This window comes from Lytechinus pictus, chromosome 11, assembly GCF_037042905.1.
Source record: "Lytechinus pictus isolate F3 Inbred chromosome 11, Lp3.0, whole genome shotgun sequence".
In the NCBI taxonomy this organism is placed as follows: Eukaryota; Metazoa; Echinodermata; class Echinoidea; order Temnopleuroida; family Toxopneustidae; genus Lytechinus; species Lytechinus pictus.
Genome location: NC_087255.1, coordinates 4,186,944 through 4,199,898, shown reverse-complemented (window position 1 = coordinate 4,199,898; position 12,955 = coordinate 4,186,944). Strand labels below are relative to the sequence as shown.

Below are 12,955 nucleotides of genomic sequence, written 5' to 3'. Positions count from 1 at the left end.
CAGGCGCACGCCACAACGCCCAGTCAAGAGTTTAGATTGCTTCTTTCATGCAGCATATGTTTTGTGGCATTTTATCGAACAATGAATCCAAATTATTAAACTTATCTTAAGATTGACCAAATTCCAATATAGGCTTTTAAGTATGATAAAACTAAAAAGCAGGCAAACATATTGGCCCGAATTCACAAAGGTGGTTTTGAAAACCCACGGTTGAATCCATGGTTTATGCAGATTTCCTGTATAAATTACGCTTAATTTAGCGCGTATCAGGCGCGTTTGTAAGAAATGTCCAATGCTGATGCGCGATTTTATCACAGTGCGCCAAATTGACGCACTGTAAAAGGCTTCGGGGCTAAAGCGACGGTAATAATATCCAAGTCCTTGGGAAGCACATAGGGACATTATGACATAATGTGATATGCGCTATACATGAACTGCATAATTATTATCATAAAGCCTTCTTTGAAATGAATGTTCCTGAGTGTGAATAGTTATAGCTTATTCCGAGGAAGAGTCATAGTTATTTTTCATTTCTTCCACCTGTGTCATTCCTCATCACATCACATTAAAAAGAAGAAAAAACAGATAATAGCTAGCTTTAGATGAAAATGTTCACCTCACTGAGTGAGCTTAGCTGGCAGCCAGGCGCTATACATGTACATTATGTATTTTATGTTTGTATTTGATTCTAACTAGTCTATTGGATGATCTACTTTACTTGGAGCCAAAAGAAGAAGATAAAGACTGATAAAAGTCATGTTGGGAGAATTATTTATACTGATCAACTAATGAATTGGAATTAAGAGCAACATATAGAAATGGATTAGTGCATTCCACGAACAACCTTTATCACTGCTTAACTTTTTCGAAATTCTTTTTAAAGTTGTGAATAACTGGAATCATGATATTTCAAGAGCATTAAAATTTTATAATATGAACTGGAAAGCTGGGGGCCGTTTCATAAAGCTGTTTGTAAGTTAAGAGTGACTTTAAGAATGACTGGTGATCCTTTCTTGTGGTAAATGATATTCACCATTAAATGTTCATGGGCGATTATTTAGCGCGTAAGAAAGGATCACCAGTCGTTCTTACAGTCATTCTTAACTTACGAACAGCTTTATGAAACGGCCCCAGCTTTTCAATTCATATTCAACAAGATATGACAGGACACTGCTCTTTATTCTTGCGAGATTACCAATAAGGGATCAGAAAAAAAATGTATGGGGGGGGGGGGAACATGTTATAAATGAATTGATTTATTTCCAAAGCAGTGCCCACCAAAACCTCAAGTGAAGTAGATTTCCCTAAAGCAAGGAGAGAGTGATATCTCCTTGCCTAAAGTGACATATATGCCCCAACCTGTTCACTTTAAAAAAGAAAATCACGATCAGTTCATTGGCTTGTTTACCCAACACCATTGTTTTACATGGTTTGTTATCTGGCCCTGGGCCACTGACCTTGTTTTGACAATGATTAAAGGGGAGATCAAAGTCTGACCTAAAGATCTTAATGATGATGATAATTAGTCAACAGTCATCTATCTCTGCCCAGGAGACGGCTACTGGTTCTTTGGTTTCTTGTTGCAAAGCAATTTCCAGACATGGGATCTTCGAAAACTGGTATCGGAGAGTTAAAGGTTTACATGTATATTAGGGAGGATGTTTTATTTCAGAGTATACCCCATTTTCCCCACCAATATTTGGATCATATTTAAGTTCATCTCTTGAAATTAGCAACATGTTGCTTTACCTCTTGAACTCAATTCAATTATAAATATTATTTAAAAAAAAGATATACAGGATTAATTTATCGACCAGATATTATTTTGCTGCCAATCCAATATCTTGATTCTGATGAGAGTCCAGTCGCAGGAAGAGATGCTACTAAACACAACTCAACAAATTTAAACGCAAGTTGATTTTCCACCAATCAAAAGCGCATATTAGGGACATGGGCCTTCTTCTCTTGAGTTGCATTAAAACTTGGTTCCAAGACATTTGCTCAGGCAACAATTGCTCTGCTGTGAATTCTACACACTAATGGTCTAGTCCAGTACTTTCGGAATCATCGCTCTTCATGAAACTGAAGTCTTTGAAACCTGAGATATCAAAGATTATTTTAAAAGCAATTTTGATTGAAAAATCTGTAAAAAAAAAAAATTGTCATCCCAATGTTAACCCCTAACCGATCATGTTCAGCACATATTAGGGACATGGGCCTTCTTCTCTTGAGTTGCATTCAAACTTGGTTCCATGATATTTGCTCAGGGGACAATTGCTCTGCTGTGAATTCCACACACAAATGGAATCGCCAACTTCAACCTGGGATCTAATACTAAGCCCTATCCTAAACCTAAAATAAAACTATATTGCAACCCTATTACCCTACATCTTAGACAAAATAAAGTCCAGAGCAATTGACACAGGAGCAAATTTGTTGTCACCTTCAAACTTGTCTTTTTCTGAAACAGGCTCCAGCACTTACTACCCAGGATTTGCATAATCATGTTTTAGTTTCATTTTCTGTATATTATGTTCATCTTATTTCATCTCCATACAGACCTGGCTGTTTTTAAATATCTACCTTTCTACATTGTCCCTTCTACCTTTATATTTGAAAAATATTTATCTTCATATGTCAGCCTTTGAAATAAGATGCCTGTCGATCTCTCAATGTTGCATAAACAGATTACTTCATTGAGAAGAGCACTACAAGGAGAGTCAAAGTCCCATCCTGGACAGGAGGCAGAACTCTTGAAGTGAATGTGAACTGCCCTCCTGGCAAATCCAATACTGACCTGTTAACATCGTGCTATCACTTACCTCCTTATCAGGCAGTCGGCAACCGCACGTTTTTTCAAGTAATTATCAGCTGATGCGAGTGCAAACCAAGTGTCTGCAGATGTGATTTCATTATTCTTTTGAGATATTGGACTCAAGTTTTGAATATTATTTATTATCCAACCCTTTTTGCTGGAAGTGGAAATATTTCTCTCTTTGCTTGAAGGATGTGATGACAATGTTTGTCCATCCAAGAAATATGAGGAATATAATCCTATTTTTGCTTACTTTTCTGGCTTTTATTGCCTCAGGATTTGGAGGGAAATCCATACACATGTGTGGTAAGTTGATAATTTTAATCTGGCAGTTAATAGGCAATTTAAATTGTTGAGATCTCTGGGCTTATGTAATTCAATATCTGTTTCAATTTAAATTCAACACAATTTCATTCAATTACACCTTTAAAGAATCAGCAATCAGGAATGCTGTAACTCCTTGATTCAGTGGGAATTTTTGTCTGTATAGTTCAATATCATTTGCAATTACCATTCAATTTTTTATCGTTAGTGCAATTAGAAGGAATAAGCGATTGGATTGTACTTACTCCTTATTAATCGTTGGGAATTCAACATTTTATGTAAATCAAAACATTAATTTGATAACATTGCAAGAGTTGATCCCAGTAGCATCTTCTCGTCTAAATGTAAGGGATTAAAAAAAGATTTATAAGATGATTAAATGATAGGTTCTGATGGAACTAAACTAACGTACATATGTGCCTCTCTCATCCGCACAAAGAAAATTTTAGTCTAATCATTTGATTAAAATTGAGGTTCATTCTAGATTTAGATTCAGTTTCAATGTGAAATGTTTTTTGGGTTGACAAGTACAAGAATCACAATTGGGTTAACCCTTATGCATATTTGATTAGGCAACTTGTTTGAATAAAAAAAGGTCTGATATATGATAGGAATTGTTACATACACTATAGGAAATATTCATTATGCACATTATATTAGTTGTAGCATATTTCTTGTAATATATATATATATTTATTTTTTGGAACATAAATATGTAATATTAGGAATATCAATGCGTAGTATCAGTATGTTCTTCTGTTTGGATTCTTGTGTTCGTGATTATTTGTATTATTGTTATAATTTCTGTATATTTAAGCCAAAACCGGTGTGCTGGCTCAGTTGGCAGAGCGTCCGTCTCACAATCGGGAGGTTGGGGGTTCAAACCCCGCCTCGTCAGACCAAAAGATGTTAAAAGATGGGAGTTGCTGCTACCCTGTTTGGCGTTCGACGATTAAAGGGATAGAGCCTCGTCGATCTGGCGCTGCACAGCCGCTGCCGGGCCCATGATCAATTGGGCAAAGCAAATTTTTGGAGTATTTCATTTCATGTCTATTTCGAACAATAAGATATGGATTTTCATCATTTTCATTTCATGTCAATTCCTTTAAAGATGATTTTTATAACTCTTTCTTAGTGCATGACAATTAATAAAATTCAATTCAATATGAAAAATTTAAAAGAGAAGTATATACATGTACAGTGTATAGTACAAGAAGCATGTCTTAGCGGCCACCCGTCGTGGTGAAACCCTTTGATGGCCACAAAAAATTATCTCACATTTGAAAAGACTATGTGCCTACAAAATTGCCCATTAGTTCATGAAACTTGGACATACATGTAAGGGTAATAAATTATTACTGAACATCCTGCCTGAGTTTTGGGTCACATGACCAAGGTCAAAGGTCATTTAGGGTCAATGAACCTTGGCCATGTTGGGGGTATTTGTTGATTTCCATCACAAATTTGAGAGTTTATGGATCTGATTCATTAAACTTGGACATAAGAGTACCGGGTAATCAAGTATCACTGATCAACATCCTTTGTGAGTTTCAGGTCACATAACCAAGGTCAAAGGTAATTTTTGGTAAATGACCTTATGTTGGGGAAATCAAAACAAAATCTTAACCAAGGTTAAGTTTTTAAATGTCATAACTGAAAGTAAATAGATCGAGTTCATGAAACTTGGACATAAGAGTAATTAAGCATCAGTGAATATCCTGCCCGAGTTTCAGGTCACATGACCAAGGTCAATGAACTTTGGCCGTGTTTGGGGTATTTGTTGAATTGCCATCATAACTTTGGAAGTTTATGGATCTAGTTCATGAAATGTGGACATACGTGTAGGGTAATAAAGTTATCACTGATCGTCTTGCACAAGTCTTCGTTCACATGATCAAGGTCGAATGTCATATACTGTAGGGTCAAAGAACATAGTATTTTATCATCATATAAATGGCTCTTTTGTCAATGATTATTCTAGAGTCATTTTCAAAGTCGATCAGCACTGCTGAGTTATTGATTCACGTAATAAGACTGCCAGAGATGCTCCACTTGTTTCCCCTGTAAAAATAGGATAACTTCTGATTAATAACTGTGTAAGATAATCATTGCTGAAGGCTGATCCACTAGCAGGGAGAAGTACTATCCAAACATGTATGAAAACCTGAAATAATCATTTCATGTATTGTTGTATCACTGTGATTTATCATACGGGTATGGTAGTGGATCGTATTACCGAACACTTTTCATGAATTCAATCATATTTTCAAGATTCAAGATTCAAGATTTATTCATTCCATTTGATAAAAAGATACAATTCATACATACAAATTTACAAATTTACAAGATTTACATACAAATTTACAAGATTTACATTTGGATACAATACAATTTATACAAACACAGAAATGGTATTGATTTCACATATACAGAAAAAAATCAAATGGAAATGGGTCACTGCAAAAGTTCAAAAAGGGACTTGAACTTGTCAAGGCTGTGTCCCAAACTGGAATTAAACATTGTTGCAATGGATAGTTTAAGGTAAATAATTATAAAAAACAATACAAAAATAAGGAATTTTACAAAATAAACATAAAGTGAAGTGAAGAGGGAGTGAAAAGTTGAATTATCATTGTATGAAAAAGTATATAAATAGGGATTAGGTATGTGTTAACTTTAACAGATATGACTTTAATCTTCTTTTATAACCATTGAAATTACTAGTTTGACGTATCTCTTGAGGAAGTGCGTTCCAAATAAGGGGTGCAGTATGTTTAAAAGTAAATGAAACAAATGTCATATCAAACACATTATTCTCATAAAATTCACCAAACTTTCACCATAAATACACAATTACCTACAAAATATAAATATGTAAAAATTTTGCCGAAATCGTTTTTCCTTTTTACGATATTAGCTTCCAATCGGACCCCTCTTCACATGTGAAATATTTGGTCACTTGAAAAAGGTATCGTATTACCGAACGTGTGTTTTCTATGGGAAAAGTTGAGAAAACAACAAAATCACTGAAGAGCTATTTTGACCATATTTTATTATTTTTAGAATATTAAGACTTTGAAAATGTGTTTTTTACCATTTTTCATCATCTTTCTATTCAAGTTCTCTTTGGAAGGATGTTGCAAAATTTCGAGCGTATGAAATTATTTTTTGATGCGTATGATGCGCGCGTTCGGTAATACAAGGCCGGTCGGTAATACAATCACTCACTATACATGAATGAGATGAAAATGTTGTCCATTACTTTTCCACCTGACTTTTCTACAGATGGACCTTATAATCTAAGATGTGAATACAGATACCATTACGATGGCCAGGTCCTCACAGGACTAGACGGAACAGAGACTAATGACTACTCCGGTCTTAAGATTTCTGCTGACATCAAGCTCACATCGGTTCCTGGAAATCACTTTATTATGTTGGTAAGAAGATTACGTTAGTATTTTTTTGATGGCAAAAAGAAGCTGCTGAAAATCATATATACTTATATGTCTTTTGCACATTATCAGTTGTTCCCCATTCTTTTCCTTTTTTCCCCCACTCTTATGCACCAGTTTATTAAGCCTTTCTTTGTAACCTGTTTGACCCACCTCTCGCTAATTCTCTAGTTATTCACCCCTCTATCACTGTTTTGTTCCAGATCCTGTTTGATGTTGCCTGCCTCATTATCTTAATCCCTCTTGGCCTTACTTACACTAACTTCCCTTCGTGTCTGCCTACTCCTTTTCTTTCATCCCCTTCACTAACCTGATTGGTCTTCTCTACTCACTAATGCCCCTTCTGTCTCCTTGTTTCTAGTGTTGCTGTAGCTTGTTTGTGGTCTATATTATGGTTGTTCCACTTTATATGTTTGTCATTTTGCCTCCGACGAAGATTCTGCTAGGATCGAAAGCTTAGGCCCCTTTTTAGTATTTTTTTGAGTTACACTATTATGCCAGTATTCTCAAAAGAGGTTTCAACTGTAACAGGGTACAATACAATGGAGTATGCAGATTTCTTGTTTTATTTAAGGGTGAATGTAGTGCCCTTTGCCGAAAGCTAGCATTTATAATAATTTCTTAGTGTATGCGATGAAATAAGCATAATAATGTCAGTAGCAGATCTAGAAAGGTTGAACACAATACCATTTCTAGGAGCCATGTTGTTTTCGCACAGTAGTCAGCTTCTCAAAACTGTTGTGTCTAATCCGGTTGGATTCGTGCCTGAATGTATACAAAATCTGCATAATCCACGGTAACTTGTCACAAATGAAACCTCTTTCAAGAATACAGACAGTGTAGATTTAATCAGAAACACCTTTGAGTCATGCTTCCATATAATTTTGGCATTTTTATCCTACAGTTCCATATGCCCAAAGTGCTTTAATATAAGTTTCAAGTATTTAAAGAGGATATGATTGATGGTATTTATTTCATTCGTCATATGAAAAAACAAAACAGAACAAAACAAGGAACATTCAAAGTTAACATACATTACTTGGAAACTTGTAAAATAATGCAAATATTGATCAAAATCTGGAAAATGTTTAAAGAAAAATAGTACACATTACTTGTTATGGAGATGATAATATGGAGTATATATTCACTTTGGATCACTGAGCTACATGTATACTCCTAAAAAAATGTTAAAAGTGTATTGTTCATCAATTTGGACGATTTATTCATTATTCCACAATCTTCTTCTGTAAATTTTACATTGAAACTGTAAATAAAGTGTAACCACGCTTTCATATAGATCAGATTTCAATATTTATTTAGTCTGGTATAATTTGCAGGACTATTTTTTTTTAAACCAAAACTTTCTTAGACAAGTTTTATCCAATTTTGTCAACGATTCTTTGATCAGCTGACTAAGTATATGTTATTTATAACTTGCCTACATTCCATTTATTATGAATTGAATTTTTATTTCATTGTTTATCTATATCTTCTCTGTTGATATGTTTTTTTAGATGAACAGTATATCAATAATGAGATTACAGGATCAAGTCAACGATCCTCTACAGCTTCAAGATCCTGTTCTGTTCCTACCTATAGAGGGCGCCGAGGCCCAACGTCTCAAGGGAGAGTTACGCCAGCAAACAGACTTCTCATACGACATGGGCCAGGTATTTTGTGCAGTACAGTTAAACCTGTCTATACTGAGATCACCCAAGGGAAATAGATAAGATGGCCTGTATAGACAGGTTCTTTTAAAGGAAACCAATACCCCAGAAAATAAGCAATCTTATTGGAAAGAGTAAAATAAGAGGAACAATTTAAAACAGGTTTCATCAAAATCGGTTATGAAATAAGCAAGTTATGGATGTTTAAAACGTCTTGTTGTACTTTCTATGGGGATCTTCAAATTGGCATAACGCTAAAAATTTGATCAAAATCGGATTTAAAATAGGAAAGTTATTACATTTTAAAGTTTTGATTCACAAAACAGTGATATGCACAACTCAGTGACATGCAAATGAGACAATCGTTGATGTCCTTTACTCACTATTTCTTTTGTTTTTTATTGTTTGACTTATACATTACTTCATTTTGTTTTACAGATTTGACAATAAGGGTCAACTTGACTGAACCATATAGTATTAAACAATGCTAATTCTACATGTTCAGGGGGGGAAATCATTGTTTATTCAAATCAACATTTTCTGGGGTGGACTTGACCTTTAACAGTAGTTAGCAGTACATAATCTGCAGAGTATTTTATCGTCATTCGTCATTCGACAAATTATCACATTTGACAACATTACTTGATTTTGATTGGCTTAGAAGCATGTTACTTTGGTAAATGTCAGGTAAAACAGGACTTTTCAGATAAAAATGTCTGACAAATCCTTTCATGGAAATATACCCCTGAGGTATGCACGCCCTTATTGTGACGTCACTGCTGTGCATTTATCCTGAGAGATCGGTTGACATTATTGTACACAACACCATGCTCTAATAAAAATATTAGTAAATGACGAACACACATTGCTCATGTACAACAAATGATACTTTTGTAACTTGCTTCCTTTTGCCAAAGTATGACAGCATAGGCTGTCTGGAATAATAACACACTCAACATTCATACTGCAGAAATTATGCCACCAAGAAGCAAATCAAGTACTTTTCTCCCAAAAGCATTTTAGTTTGTCTACACATAAAATTATAGTCTAATTTATTCTTGGTATAATTGATAAGTTATCTCAATAAGAAATAATTTAAGACCAGCTATTTATAACACGCAGTCAATGAGAGACTATATACACAATCATATACAGTAGTGTTCGTCAGTTCGCTCCCTCTTTAGGTGCACCTTCATCATGTATTAAAGCTTAAAGCCTTCTTAATTTACATGTATCATTGTCTTATTGTGGTTTAGGTCGATGTCATTTTCCCTCAACAAGACGAGTCCCTGACTTCGGTGAACATCAAACGTTCCATCATATCTCTCCTTGTCCTTGATCTGAAGGGCGAGTCTGATCCAGATTCTACGTTAACCGAACAAGGCCAGAAGACACTCTACACTGTTATGGAGGTTTGAAATCATTTGTTTGATAATTGGTTAAAGGTTTATTTGTTTTTATTTTTTCAATGGAATTGTTGTGCATGGGACCAGTGTTATTTAGATGAAATGCATGAATGAGGAAATTCTTGAGGAAGTTATAAAGTTTAAATCACAAAGCTTTCATTAATTGTTGAAGATCAGCAACAGTTATCATATTAACTCAGTTACAAGTTTAGTTTTAGTAGATATCAGCAAAGATTCAAATAAACAGGAAGTGATGAGTAAAATAATTCTGAAATAAATTTATGACCAGTAGACCACTTTGTAATTATTACTTTTCAATCATTCTCCAGTTAAATCTAAAACATCAATCAGTTTATGCATTTTCATTATTCTTTTATAGAAATTTTATAATTTTAATAAACACTGAGTTAGATTATTTTTTGTAATTTGTGTTAGTTTGATATTTGTGCTACATGTCGGGGGGGGGGGGTAACATGCTTCCGAGCAACAACTATTTATTAGGCCTATATGCTTTTATCAACCCTGACCAGCATGTACAAGTAGCACTGCTCCATTCTGTATTGTTTGTTTTTTATCATGTATAAAAGTCATTTATGTTTGTATCATGATTTGATCAAATAATGATAATAATAATAATAGTAATGATAATAATAATAATAATAATAATGATGATAAGTATAGGATTCTTAATTGGTTAAACAAATATTGAATGGATGTAGATTCCAATTGTTGAAGTCAGTCAGGGTAGATATGTAATCTGTTTCTATAATAACTCAAGAATTCTCATTTTATATCATTAGTTTTGGGAGGTGTAACAATTTGGGTCATCTAATGCTCTCAACATATGCTCTGATTGGTCTTAGTTTAAAACTGTCTATCAAACTCTTTATTATAAGGGATGTAGTAATGGTCATCGCAAGTGACTGGGGTTAGTATGAATTGTAGTTTATATAGAACTCTTGTCCCTCAAGCTAGCTGACTCTCTCAGCATTTTTAAGTGTAGCAGTTGCAATTATAGCTCCATTTTGTGACCATGTAAAGCAACTTTGGTTGAAGTATTTCAGTAATGAACCCACAATTGTTTTTCCTCCCTACAGGCTGGGGTAGCGGGGGAATGTGAGACTGTATACAATGTGAAGCCTTTTGATGTGGAGGCCAAGCTCTTGACTAATGATATATTACAAAGTAAGTGATTTAAAATGTTATGAGAGAAGGGAAGACAGAGAGACATAGTGAATGACAGATGAAGAGACAGAGAGATCCACACCTTTGTTTGAAACATTCTTCCTGAATTTTTATCAGATCAGATAAACAGGAAATGTTCTATTTTCAAAGTGATGATTGTCATGTAAATCATTGTGACTAATTTAGATCTGGCAGTGTGAAAGTGATGGTATCGAGTTTGAACCATTCTTTCAAAATCGTTTATCAAATTAAGTGAAGAAAAAATTCTTTCCATACTAAGCAATGTTCTGGAAACTGCGCTTATACAAAGCCTCTTGGCTGTATTCTTGCAGTTACCCATGTCATTTTCATTTTCACTCTTGTAAATAGTTTCTCGTATTTTGCTTTGTATTTATTTGTTTTTTAAACGAGAATGAAATAAATGCAAATTGAATTGAATTGGATTGAACTTTTTAGTCAAGATGGCTACTGCCCTGTATTGCGGAATACTTTTATATCAAGAATGCAAGACCTTTCTCCATTCGCTGAATGCTTACTTGTATCACCTTACAGGTGGTCAATACGGACTCAACGTCACCAAAACCCTTAACTTCAACAAGTGCCGTGAAAGACCAGTGCAGCAGGGTGCGTTCCTACTTAGTGGTCTTTCATCAGATCCAAGACTGAATGCAGCGCAGAACCTGGTAGATTCCACCAGAGAGGTGTCTTATTCTGTAACAGGTGATCGCAAGGGATTCTTGATCGACTCGGTTACCAGCCATGAGACTCACTCGGTTAGACCTTTTGGTGTTGACGGACCAAGCTTCACTACTTTTATAAGGTTGAGCATTGTTGTTATATTATTCCTTCATATCTGCATGTTTAAGGTAAAAGAAAGTAATCATAGCAAGCAATTATTTCATGAGAAAGCCTTAAAATCAAGGTTAATTGCCATCACATTATCATAGATCTTGATATTAGAACGGATGTTTCTGATGATAACTTACACAAAAAGGCATATGTATGTGGGACAGTGTATTGATATTGCTTGGGAAAATACCCAACATTTATGGACTTCCGTGCTTATTTTGCTCATTTCTCGGCAATTACACATCTTTTCCAGAGCTAATTGGCACGCATTTTTTTATTCATACCTACAAAAACTTGGGTGGTCAGTTTATTGGATTCTGTTCAAACTCATTTGAGATCGTTACCACAACTGGTATTCATTTTCAACTTTACGCTATGCTTGGTTCAAATTCTGTTCCAGGCAGTAATAATTTCAGTAAGAAATTTATCCACTCTTTGCTCTCTTGGTGAAATAAATTGAAGGGGATGCCGGAAGTAATTAAGATTATATACATGTAACTGTTTTATGTGCATAGTGGCATTTAATTATGACTTGACATTTAAGCTATACTCAAGCCTTTATGATATTAAACCCAGGTCATATTAATGATGAACATGTATATTGTCGCACTGGAAGGAGATAATTTATCAAGATGGTTGAATCAATGAAAGATGAAATTAAGCTTTTGGGGTCTTGGGAAGGGGGGGGGGGGTGCTTTGATGTAAAACGAGCAAGAAGTAAAATTTAAACATACTTTTATTTCCATGTTTTTGAATTTCATTTTTATTTTAGAGGGGGGGGGGACATTAATGTAAAACCAGTATACATCCTAATCTCTATCGACAACTAGCTTTAATTGCTTCTCTCATTTTATATATGAATATTTTCCATCTTACGTTTCCTTTTGACTTTAAGTTAACATGATAATATGAATCATGGACAATTGTTGTTGCGGCATTTATATTTTTCCCCCACTGATACATTTGTTGAGCATTCTATTTTATTTATTAATTCATGCCCGCCTCCCCGCTCAAGTCTACCTCTCTCGTTCCCTTTTCTTCTCTTCTTTTCTCTGTCCTTTTCTTTCCTTTGTATTGTTTATTGTATTGTATTTTTGTCTATAGGCGTATCCCGCCACAAGCCTCAGGTTTTAGGGTATACGCCTTCTTCTTTAAACCCAACATGTACATATCTATATTCTTCATAATATTGCTTTTAGTATGAATTAGTGTTTACGGAAAATGTAATGAAATGGAAGAAAATAAATGTTTATT

General features: G+C 34.6%; 1 protein-coding gene across 1 annotated transcript in view; it reads left to right on the top strand.

Moving 5' to 3' along the window:
• Positions 1-2,848: 2,848 nt before the first annotated feature.
• LOC129270710 (uncharacterized) overlaps positions 2,849-12,955 on the top strand; it is a 47,298-nt gene continuing 37,191 nt past the window's right edge. The window contains exons 1-6 of the mRNA XM_064106448.1: positions 2,849-3,121; positions 6,425-6,579; positions 8,109-8,264; positions 9,518-9,673; positions 10,765-10,852; positions 11,405-11,672. Coding sequence (XP_063962518.1) covers positions 3,013-3,121; positions 6,425-6,579; positions 8,109-8,264; positions 9,518-9,673; positions 10,765-10,852; positions 11,405-11,672 — 932 coding nt within the window. The 5' untranslated portion in view covers positions 2,849-3,012. The remainder of the gene's footprint in view (positions 3,122-6,424; positions 6,580-8,108; positions 8,265-9,517; positions 9,674-10,764; positions 10,853-11,404; positions 11,673-12,955) is intronic.